This window comes from Trypanosoma brucei, chromosome 4 (assembly GCF_000002445.2).
Source record: "Trypanosoma brucei brucei TREU927 chromosome 4, complete sequence".
Classification (NCBI taxonomy): domain Eukaryota; phylum Euglenozoa; class Kinetoplastea; order Trypanosomatida; family Trypanosomatidae; genus Trypanosoma; species Trypanosoma brucei.
The window spans coordinates 1,466,769-1,478,986 of record NC_007277.1 but is presented as its reverse complement, the minus strand read 5'-3'; the positions used below and the strand labels follow the sequence as shown (position 1 = coordinate 1,478,986).

General features: G+C 46.2%; 1 protein-coding gene across 1 annotated transcript, besides 2 other annotated features; it reads right to left on the bottom strand.

The window, feature by feature from the left end:
* Positions 1–12,218: part of a sequence feature (sequence corresponds to BAC RPCI93-24M18) that runs on past both edges of the window.
* Positions 428–1,957, bottom strand: Tb927.4.5400 (variant surface glycoprotein (VSG, atypical), putative; the record flags this gene model as incomplete). The annotated part of the gene is made up of 1 exon (XM_839593.1): positions 428–1,957. One exon carries the CDS (start codon positions 1,955–1,957, stop codon positions 428–430), a length of 1,530 nt encoding a protein of 509 aa, XP_844686.1.
* Positions 3,943–3,971: a sequence feature (AT_rich).

Sequence of the window (12,218 nt, the reverse complement as noted above, 5' to 3'; positions counted from 1 at the left end):
CATTCGTAAACCGTTACCATACTACATTATACTCCCCGGCCACAACACTAGAGAAGATTTGCATATATTTACATTTTCAAAGGTAAACATAAAATTAATTGAATAAACCATAATAGTAAAAATCCTAATGGCACCCACTTTTGACACTCCATCAACATATCACTTTACATTCAAACATCAAATTTGTACAACAACAAAAAAGATCTCTCAAAGTCTTCACATGTTTGCAAAAAGCGTTGAAATACAAACGCACATTTAAGAATTGTATAAAATATTTCCAAGATGAATGTAAATTTATCCAAGATAATTCAACAAAGATACGGTTTCGTATAATAAGATCTTTCCATAAAAATGCATATTCCACTACATTAAGATATTTCCAGAAAAAAATTAATGTTTGCTACAATAAAGTATTTCCAATAAGTTTTTATGCTAGAAGCAAAAATGCCATGAACAGAGAAATATTCATCGAAGCAGAAATGCCAACTGCGCCGTCACAAGCTCCCTCATCCCATGTACAGTCTTCTTTACAATCTTCTTGCTGTATTGTTTTGCAATTTCCTCCTTGTCGTGTGATCATCCACTGGAGTGCTTTAGGCCATTTCCGCATTTGAGTTCCGTTCGGTTTCTCCGGGTCTTTCTTTTCATCCAATTTGCACTCCTCTTGGCCCTCACCTCCGCAGACCGGGCCGTTGATTTCACTCTCGTTTGTCCTTGGTTGTTTTGCCTGTGCTGCCGCTCTTTGACCTTTTAGATAGATCAGCACCTTGTGGGCGTGGTTGTTTTTAGCTGCATCAAGGAATGTTTCAGTTACAAATCCTGAGCCCGTGTGGTATGTCATATTCTTTGTTGTCAGAATTGTCACGAAGTCTCTTTTGAAGTGTTGCTTGTCCCCTCCGTAAAGTTTTTGAAGTTGCATTTCAATCTCGGCGTCGCTTGGCGCTTTACCGGTTGCTGCATGAACGAAGCTTCTGAACGCCACTTGGACTGCCGTTGTGTTTGCTAACATGGCTGGCGTCAAACTGGATATGGTTATAATCTGCGGATCGGGTTTTGTTATGTAGGTGCAGATTTTGTTGATCAGTAGGTCGTTATCCTTTTCTGATTTCTTCGTGGCGTCTTTGAGCTCAGCACAACTTGTATTTGCATCGTCGCCCGCGAATATCTTAATAGCTGTTACTCCAGTTTTGTCTTCCTTTTTTGTAGTTGATGCTATGAATGTAACATAGAAGTCGCTTCTTAGCACGGCCTTGCAACCTGTGGCTTTCACTTGCGCTTGCTCCGATGGTGTCGTCTCTCTTACATCAGCTTCGTGCGTTAACTCCAGTGGTCTTAGCTTACTGCCATGTACCAGTTTGATGTGAGTCGCTGTCCTTAAATCTATGGCAATTGACTCAGGATGGTTGATGGCATTATCCTGTCGCCCGCAATCCCCTTCGTCGCTTAAAGTCGGCGTTTCCTTGTGTGAACATGATGCCTCTTCGCCCTGCTTTTTAGTGAACTGTCCCACAGCCGTCTTGCCTTTTACACGCATAGCTTGCAATGTTCGTGTCAGCGCTGATCTCCTTTGCAGGTAGGTAGCGGCCAAGACTGCTGCTTTGTATTTCCCGTTTTGCAGCTGCTTTGCTTTTGCCGCCGCGGCGGACATGTACGCAGCAAGGGCATATGTCGCGGCACGCTTGTCTGTTTGGTTTGTGCTGGCGGCAAGGAGATTCCATGCCTCTGCATAAATTTGCATGTCGGATATTTCGCGCTCCGGCTCTTCTGCCGCCGCTACGATGTGATCTGCCAGATGGGCTGTATACTTGGCCTCTGTACAGAGGTTTGTTACTTTGTCCGAAGACGGTTCCGTTATTGTTTGCGCCATGCCGCACCTCATCAGCGTCATGAATAATACTGGAACGGCTGCTGCAACAGCTATGTGCGACGTTCCTTTGGTATCGGATCGACTTTCCATTAGTGCCTTTCCTTTCGTGGATGTGTTGAGCTGTTTTTGTGACTTTATCTTCGTTGTTGGTGATGGTTGGAACTTGGCTTTTTATTTGTAGGTGATAGATGTAATTTGGGGTTCTGCAATAGACGGCGGTTGTCCTAACAACAAATTCAACAACTTAACCAAAGATGTCTTAATACACGGGTCCCTGAGGAGATGTTATGTTTACGGGACGTCAGCAACGTTTGTGACATACAAGGCTACGAGAATTGAAATCAGCTTGCCGTTATCATATCTTAGCGATATTTGCGTTGTAGTTTTCAGTAAAGTTTCGTGACACAACGTGTAACACCCCTGCTTTTCCGAACGCTACATGGCATGTCACCCTTAGTCCCCGCATTTAAAAAAATAAGAGCTGGCGGTTTGTCTCTTTTATAATTTTTTTCTTGCACGCTGTCATGTTGTTTCCCCACCAGTGTTAGTGGAAAGCCGTCAATTATTCACCCCGGGACATGGTTGTATGCAAGTATATAGTGTCACATCGTGACTTTTTTGGAATTAAGTTATTCCATTTTACACAAATATAACCTTAGCATCCAATTAAGCCATAACTGTTAGGTATTATGTATGTGGCAATAGAAAAAAAATCTCAGTTCTCAACGATTTAGTCTAAAAACATTTCCCTTCAAAAACGAAAATGAGAGTGAATATTAAACTTTTAATCCAATAGAAATAATTCAAACACGTAAATTGTCACTCTGAATGGTTGTGTTTTTCATATGTTCAACATGTTAAAAGGTCGACTCCACCGTAGAAACCCATGTTCATCATCACCGAAATTTCGTTTTTCGACGAGTTTTTAATTTTCTCCGAATCTTATTTTTGAGCTCAAACCATGCGACCATAGCGAAAATAGAGGAGAATAGACGAAAGCAAATCTTAAAGAGCTCGATTAGAATGCAACAGTTTCACGAACTCCCCCCAAAAAAAAAACATTAAAACTTTAGCATATTTTCTATCCAAATTCTGATAGTTTATAAAATGGATGATGGAAACATTTTAGCATAATGGTGAAATGAATGCACTCAGTACATGAGCCACGGTGGATTGGTGACCCAACTTTGTTGGAAAGGCGTCTCTGCTTCTCTCCCTGATGTTGGCGATGGGGATTTGGTTGAGTTGCGTTCCTCCATCGACACACTTTTTGCTCAGGTCCGTTAGTTGGTCGCCGCCGGCGAAACAAGAGAAACTATAATTACCACACAGTGATTGCAAGTCCCTTTGTACTCGGCTTCTAGTGCCTGAGATCATGCCAACAGCTCCCTAAGACATATCCACTTTACAAGAATTTCCCATCCCCTTGGCATCTCTTATGTTTATCTTGTTTGAGCATGCAGCTTGTGACGGCCTTTGCCGTACCTCGTCGCCTTGCTGCCTGGTTCCATTAGTGCGCCATAAGGTACAGCATGCTTTCTGAGCTCTAGCTGTACGTTCGAAAAGTCCTTATGAGTTACGCTTTGCAGTTGGTTGAGGCATGCCAGTTCACTTTGCCCACTTTGTTATTCGTTGTGTTATTTGAACTCTAGGCTTCCTGTTTCCTCGGGCAGTTGTTGCGTCTCATGTAAGTTTGTCTTGTTAGTCCATCAAGATAAACCTTGTATTCTTTGCTGTATCATTCAGAGACTTCTTTATCTGGGTAGGCTGGTTTAGTTGCGATCACTCCTTCATATGTGTTTGCGTTATATTCGCCGCTTGCTTCTTCTGGTTGGCTTTCCACCTCACAGTGAGCCAACGATTCCAACTAACGTAGTATCGGCAGGACAGCCACCATCTCCAGGCGGCGCATACTTTTGATTTTTAAACCCTTCAGTGCACCTTGCACGTTTGGAAGTAACGGAGCTTCAGAATATGTCTTATCAATATGGTTATACGTCTAAAGTTTGAAGTTTTGTCTACAAGGCATATCCTTCTGTTGTTGCTAGGCTATTTGGCTTAGTTTTGATAAGCCGTTAATTTGTTATTATTATTATTTTTTTTTCTTTGGTAGTGCAAAGTTTGATGTCACTACGTGTCGTGTATTTGCAAAACATTCTAATCTAACGCACTCCCCAGATTATTTTGCTTTACCGTCGCTTCTAAAGCTGAGTCATACTACAGCCTACCGCTTAACATTTTTTTTTTTGCATCGTTCTGCCCCTTCTGCATTAAATTGATGGCACTCCAACACCCACACCTTCACGGTAGTCTTACATCTGATATTTCTACAGTGACTTCCATAATTTTGATTTTGATCTTCAATAATCGATAATATTCCTCTGCGGCGTCTAAAATTTATTTGAAGTATGAAATGGGTGCTACAGCATGAGATCGATTTAGGAAATGACGAAGGAAACGGCACATCTTTCGTCAGATTTCGAAAATAGTCTCTTAAATAACCACAGCTCGCTCACCGCGGTTGTTAAATACCTTCAAGATTGACGAAGCTTATCCGGTACATACTCGGCGAACAAAAGGCTTATATAGATAAGAAATTACCTTCAAAAACAACGTCCCCTACCCTCAGTCTCTCCAGAATTGTTTCTTCCAAACTCGCACCCTGCCTCTAGGACTGCCTCAAACGAAGTAACTTGTCTGGTACACCATACTCGCGAGAATATAACTCAACAGAACTCCACACGTTCAGCTTCTTCAACGTCGCCAAAATATGCAACCATTCTAAACGGAACAAACACATGGCCAGGCAGGCCTAACACCCGCACTTCTCCAAAAATCGGTAAGCACCGCAAAGAACAAAGCAATTTTTTTCATTTGATTTTCTCTCGCGCAACCGTCAGGACCATGCAGTCGGTCCACCCGAGGGCAAAGAGAAAATGCATTTACGCACACCACGCCACGATAACGTGGTAGTGTGGGGGTCAGCTCTGGAGATTGTCATTTCTACCCACTAAAACCACCTGTTTTTTTCTTGGAGAATTGACACCCACGGCTGGGTGACCGTATGTGCGTGTGTCTAGGGGGTCGGTCTCCATTTGGCGCCCGTTCGATCCTCCCACGTTGCGTTTGAACCATGTTTACCATATCCATCTGCCTCCCCGGACGGAAGTTGTATAAGGGATTAGGGTTCCCACACCAGAGCAGGGCGCTGGACCGTGGAATACTTAGTAATAGTTCTCTCCCCACGGAGCGGGCGCGTCAGATCCGGTGTTGCGGCCGCCGTTTGGATGGAACATTTGACTTCCCAGTTTATTTCTTTTCTGTTCCTGAACCCTAGCGCCACGTTGAGGCAGATTCATCCTTAGTGTAAGCTAAATACTCGCCGGCCGCGGGGACCGATCCCTGTACTATCTGTGACGCGGACGCTACTTGACCACTAGACCAGGGTACAGCGGAAGAACATACCTACGCTTGCGACCGTCATAATCTCTAAAGAATATTCAAAGATCCAGAACCCTAAGCAACGTTTGACTCCCGAAACGGACAACCACTTCCAGAGAAACTTTTCCCCCCTCTTCCTGTACATTTACTCTCCATGTGCCGAGTTCCTTGAGAACAGCTTCAGCAGCTTGGCCACAGAATTGTCAAGCAAGTAGTAGAACGTTCCCCCTACCTTCATGTGTATTCGTATGCAGGTTCCTGCTACCCTGCATATATTCTTTAGTGCCGAGTGAACCTTAATCCCCGTTTAGTGGCACAACATTTCGGTTTGTTTCGGTCGCTTGGCAACGAGATGTTTTGTCACCCTCTGGGTTTTACTGTTTCTCGCCTGTGTCTATGTGGCCGTTGTTTTGTGGCTTAACTGTCCTTCTGAACTGAATGCTGGAAGCTATATCATGATGAATTGCACGAGTTTCTTGTATTGGAGGAAGTGCCTGATCGTCTCTCGGTATTCTGTTCTTCCGTTGTTGCGAACCTCCCTTCACTTCCCTTCCCGACTGTGCACTATTTTTTGTTTTTGCACCACGTAAGTCTGGCTTGTCTGAGGAGTTTCAAATAGTACCCTGAACGCCGCCTGCTTTCCGTTGTTATGTTTCACCTCTTTGTGCCTCCATCCGTAGTTGTTCCTGGGGCGATGACAATTCCAGGATCGTGCTACCGTGTGTGCGTTAGATTACCGCCCCCTGCATCAAGTAGGACATACTGAATCCGCGAAGGCTCTCCGGCTTTCGTGAGGTGTTTCTAGCAACTATCACCTTTGTTTCTTCAACTTCTTGATTTACTGTCTTTTACTCATCTATTATCTCCCTTTTCTTCAGGTCCTGCATGTCAAAAAGTATACTGTCATATTGGGCGGGAAATCATATCATAACTGTGGTATGGTTTTGAGGGTTGCAGTCTTTTACCGTGCTGGTGGCGGCTTTGCCGTCAGAATTCTTGCCGCATACTTTGAGGTTGTATGTGCTATTCATGAATTTACGATATTCTTTTGCTATATCTTCTGAGCCAGCAGCGGCTTTGCCCGACGGAGCACAACAGCAGTCATTTTCATTCAGCCTTTCCGCAACTGCCCTCCTCGCATATCATACTCACCGTCCACACAACATAACTTCCAATTTTATTGAAAAAGAAATTACACAACAGATCTTGCTTGACATTTCCCCCCATATGCTGTGTCGTGTTTTACTTGGTCCTTAACCTCTGCCGCATCATTTTCTTTCTGCATCTGTGTCTGACGAAGCCTTTCTGCCATGCAAATGTTCAGTCATGCTCCGCGCTTACATTGCTCGTCGACCTTCGCCATGTCGCCATGTCAGCGTTGTATGCTCCTCGGTCTCCTATTTGAAACTTTGTGATATCCATCGCTGCCTCTTGTTTCGTCGGAAGTCAGGGATATATTTCACGTTCCTTCACCGCCTTGTCAGACCACGCAAGCACGTCCTGTATGTTGCACCTGAAGGTTGACCACGCCCTCTTTGGTAAGCCCCACCGTATTTCTCATTGCTTCGATGGTTATTTTGTAGTAATTTGTTCCCGTATCCTCTCTCTGCCTCCCGTATGGGTCGTCACAAAATCCCTTCCGCATTTGGATTTCAGCGTGTTCGGCGGCGTATTCCTCTGACCTGACATTTTCCCCCGCTGTCCCCTCAATTTCCACACCTCTACGGTTCCCCGCCCTTACATCTTTTGATCGTCTCCACTGAACTTCCCATAATTTTTCCCCGCTTTTAAGATGTCTTCATGGCCTCCCGGCGTTTGGACTCAACGTATTGGCGAGGTTGCGGATGCTTACGACAAGTTTCATGGCAGTGGTGGAACCGAAAAACGCTACCTTTGCTGCTTGCCGTATTTTCGCGTTCCACGCCCCTGGTATCCTTGTCGTCCGCGGTCCTTTCCCCCGCGCCCTCGGCCGTTGTGGCCCCCTCTTTATTATATGGATGAAGTTTGGAGGTATGAGACTTTGGCGACACCGACGTTGGGTATGCTTTGGTAGGGCAAGGGCAAATTATGGTCTCTCTTCTTTGCTCCTCCGCCGTTTTAGCGTTCCTTTTTTCCACCCTCTCCACGGAAACTATTTTCATCGCTTTCTTCCAGTCTCGTGGCCCTGTCCTTGCACCCTTGACGGCGGGTTTCTACGCGTCGTTTTAGCTGGTGTTTCAGAAACTCAGTATTCGTGCGCAAGAGGCACCTTCGTGCATTTCCTTCTCCCAGTCTTATCCCTTCATCGCCATATTCACTGCTTCCCACTGGAGTGTCGCATTTTCCACCACTTCCCAATGGCAGGGTCAAATCTTTCTTCCTATAGTGATAGAGGCAAATGTGTCACTTATACCAGTTTGTAACTGGTTGTTCTTTGGGCCTTGTGAGCATTTCCTTGCACTCTCCCAGATTATTCCTAGGCTTCTTCGCCTCGTTTTGTTCATCGCTTCTGGTTTGAACCTCCCTCATGTCTGTCCATATGTTTTTTAAAGTTTGTCACATTTCCGGGGAGTGCCACGCTCACACAAAACACATTGATAGCATCCGTGGCGCACACGAGGGATTTCACAGCATCTTTTAAAGCCTTCCCATGCGTCTGCCACTTCTGCCCACTCGTGTACCTTAACTATATCACTCATGGTTGATCCTTATCAGTGGACGATAAAGTTACAATTCAGGGATGTCACTGGATCGCGAACTCTCTCTGCCTTGGCCTTGGGAGTTTTCAACGAAGTGCTTAATTCATTGGTAAGCGCTTCGTTGTATTGTTTCCCCTTTTCAACGCCATCAATTTGGCGGTTGCACAATCGACATTTGCTGAAACACTTATCAGGGAGCGAGGCTGTTCCACCGGTCTCGCCAAGTTGGTTCGGGGGTGCGAATATGAAATTGTTAAAGGGCGGGCTTTCTTTTATTCCGGCATGCGATCGCTTCTTTAGTAGAGACTCGATGTGACCGAGAAAGTTTCTCCTGCGCGTGCTTGGCCCTAATCCAGCTTCGAGCGCAGCATATCCCTCGTTACGCTTCTGCTTTATGTCTCCCACCAAAACATCAATTTTACATATTAGGTGTGTCATTCTACAGTTGTTTCTTCCACTGCAATCTCATCTGCTATTGCACTGTCTTTCCAAACAACGTGGTGGAAGAAAATAAGCTGCATAGAAATCACCTCATTCTTTTTACTATGAAAATCACCCTTCCATACGCGGTGGTCGGTTCCATCTTGGACCTAAGTATGGGTCACCTTTGACCCCAGAGAGGGAAATGGCGCAGGACTTGTGAACATTGCCGCTTTTGCCATCTACGCATCACACGCAACTTATTTTCCCCGGGGGCATACCCAACCCCATTTTCATTGGCACAACCTCCGCACAGTAACTGCGTGCTGGCTTTGTGGCAATGCAGGTTTTCTTTTACGTATACTACTTCCCGTTGAAGGAAAAAAATTAATATATATACTTTTACGAGCTTTCCCCTTGCCTCACCAGTGACTTCTTTCCATTAGGCCTGCGGGTCACCGCCCCAGAGGGTGACGATAGATTGAGCCGGATATTCGTACGACGGTGGGGACCGGCGAAGAGCAAACAGCAGTCCGGCATGGCAGGGATTCCCGCACCCTGCAGGTATGCCATAATGGTTGGAGCGGAAGGGTTTGCGTATGAGGCACGCCGCTGGTTCTTGGTTTCTCTCAGCCTGATAGGGAATGGGACCCGGGTGAAAAGCTGAGGTGGACGACATCGGCGTGGAATGCGGGATATGGGGGCTCACGGTTAACCGTATACAAAAAGAATGCGGCAGCTCCGTACCTATGTACACCGTGGCATTGGCGAGCGTTGAATATGCAACGACGCAATCACAAGAAATCGCGATTGTCTTTTGCTGCGTGATGTTCCGTCGTCGGGGTTAGACGATGAAACTCGGACCGCCGCTCCAAACTAGGCCTCAAGCCGCTGTTGCGCGCTCGGCTAATAAGCACAACGTTTTCTACAGTGGGAGGGGAGAGGCAGATGCCGAGCCCCGTCGGACAGGCAACGGCGCTACACCGTAACAAACACGGAGAGTCCTCCCCCGATTCTCCTGGACATGATGATCCAGCGGACCGTTAGAGCACACTCGGTTGTGGGATTTATTGGTCCAAATCGTGAGCGGGGACGGAGCTTGCCGCGCATGACGGAGCGCTTCTTTCCTAGATAGCGGTCCAATCACTATAAAGGCAACGCGCGGCTGAGGATAGCAGAGATAGCTGCAAGTCAGGCTCGCAGGTGCAGACTCCCTGGTTAGGAAAGTTGGTGGGTGCGTCAAACACCTCGGAGCGCGGTTGTTTCGACTACACTGCAAAATCGAGTCGAGGGCGACCTGCAACACCGTGGCTGGGTGACGTGGGGACTAACGCAACGAAAACTGCGGCGGCGGCAACTGCAGTCATTTCGCCACTGGGCGTCCCCTCACGCTAATCATGAAGGCAACTGCCGTGTCCAAGCGGCATCAGATTCTTGCAACGCCGCCGCGAGTGCTTACCTACTCGGCGGTGCGGCGGCCTCCCTTGAGGAGGCGCGTGATTCCTGTCTTGCGCCTATGTGTCAATTGTCCCGTTCTTCAATGGGGAACTCGGTTGCCCGTTTGCTGCTGGTGTATTTTGCCTCCAACAGGTCTGTGGTGAAATCTGAATTTACTACAAGCCTCTTTCTACGCATACTTTTAAAAAATGGCAGCCTCGTGGAAGAACATACCAACGCGGGTGATACGGAGGAGGGTAACGTGATGGATTGAAGCCAACCAGTGTCGCTTCGAATTCGAGAGGCGCTCTGGCTTAACGGACGTTTTTTTTTTACGAGAAAGAATTGCTACTATTGATGTGAAGGCACCCCAACAGCTTCTTCCGTCACTGTGAGCTAACGCTGGGAGCTCAAGCTCGTCGACAGAAAGGGGTGAAAGGGTCCGTTACACGTCACTTCTTCTGAGCATGTCACCTGCTAGCTATGTCAAGTGTCAGGAGGGAGGCGGCGTGCACCGGACTGGGGTGGTTGTTAGAGCGGTCCCTTTTCGCGTCTCTGCCGCGGCGAGCGTTTGGCAGACCGCCCTTCACGGTGCGAAGCGGTGTGAGAAAACACTTCCGTGAGCCGTGTCATTGCTGTCCGTCAGCGTGGTGGTCCATCGTTAATAACTGTCGAAAGAGTGCCAGTTGTGTTTGATAACTGTACTTGTACATATTTTGTTGCGCTTGAAGTTCGCTTTGCATGCATTCTGTGCATTTGGTGGGTTACCATTCACCAACAAAAGGTTTTATCAACGTGTACAAGGAGGTTTATTTACTTAACTGTTTTTGTTGCTCTATGAGTTTAAGTGATGACTCATATTTGAAGATACTGCGTTCTGCGATATACGTCTGAGTCGAACTGTGCATGTGTCCAGTTTTTAAACATTTCTCTCAATGCCGTGCCATTGATAGTTGCGTGAGAACACTCTCGTGGAAAGATATTTTGCTCTTCCTGTTGATGGCATTTCAATAGGCATGTCGCTAACGCATATTGGTCCCCCTCTTAATTTGCGGTTGTCGTGTTTGTGCGGTGGCTAAGTTGGTCTGTTAGCAGGTCCTTCGACACCATATATCGGTAAGATTATCTATTGTCGGGTTGCGGTCCACGGTCCGTCATGAGGAAGTACTTAAAGTACCGTTGCTGGTGCGCACGTTTCTTTTCCTTCCCCTCTCGAACTGGCTGAATTTCGTTCGCGGCAATAATTTAAGTACTTTGAGCAGTAATGTATGCTGTTATGTATCTATAAGGGATTGAGGTTTTGCTTTTGCCACCATGTGTTCTGACTCAAGGGCTTGGCTGGGCCTGGCGTTTGGTGAATTGCAACGTGCTTGTTTGATGCATAAATGTACATATGCAGTTACGAGTGACATTTCCCCCAAGTACGTACGCCACACAGAGCGCTGGCACCTGTAGGTGGTTTTATGCTTATTGAGATTTACAATATATATATTTTTATCAATTAGACAACTAAAAATGATTAACTTTTATGGTGTAAAGGATCTTTAATGACAGCTTGTTGGTTGTGTATTTGTACAGAGAAATGCCATTATCTACGTTTATTGAATATCTCTGCTACGACCTTTTGACATAAATTGTTAAAAGAGGGTAAGGTAGGTACTGAGGTGAATCTCAGGGGGGTTATCGAGCTTCAATATGTCGAAGTTCTACACCTACTTGTTTGCCCTTCTCCAAAATTTCCTGAAAGGTGGCGGTTGCTATTTACGCATTTATTTATGAGGTGGTACCGAGTCATTTGCTAAGAACATATGGCAAGGTTAAATAACGAAAAACGACCCACTACTACCTGAACGCGGGCGCAACTCCGACCAACCCACTCACGCTTTATTTTGCCGTGTAGTGTGAATCCTTTCAATGTCTCTCGCATGTTATTTGGTGTTAAGCCTTCATCAGTTCCACTGAGAAGACTTCCCCCACTCACAAGTGGTAGCTATCAATTGAGTAGCATGTGGTTGCCCTTGTTAACTTTCTCGCTCCAGTTTTTGACAGGTGACCGAAATGGTTGGCTGAAGGCCCAATTGTGTGTAACTAAATCCGTTACGGACGCCTGACAAACTTTAGAGGTTCAGCCAGATGTATAGTATTGATTTGTTTGTGTTGCGCGTCCCAGATCCGTAACCTTCGTAGTACAAAACATCCTCAGTGCTTGTTGTGGGTGAAATTTTCCTGTGGACACAGCAGTCGTTTTGGGGGTTTGTGTGTTGTTCGGCGCGTTCTTCCAAAGTGGATTGTGGTTGCTGCTTGCAATTTCCCTGTGGTAACCAACCCTTGGGCGCTCAGTCCACCGTCAGCGGCCATCATTATGTAGAGTTTCG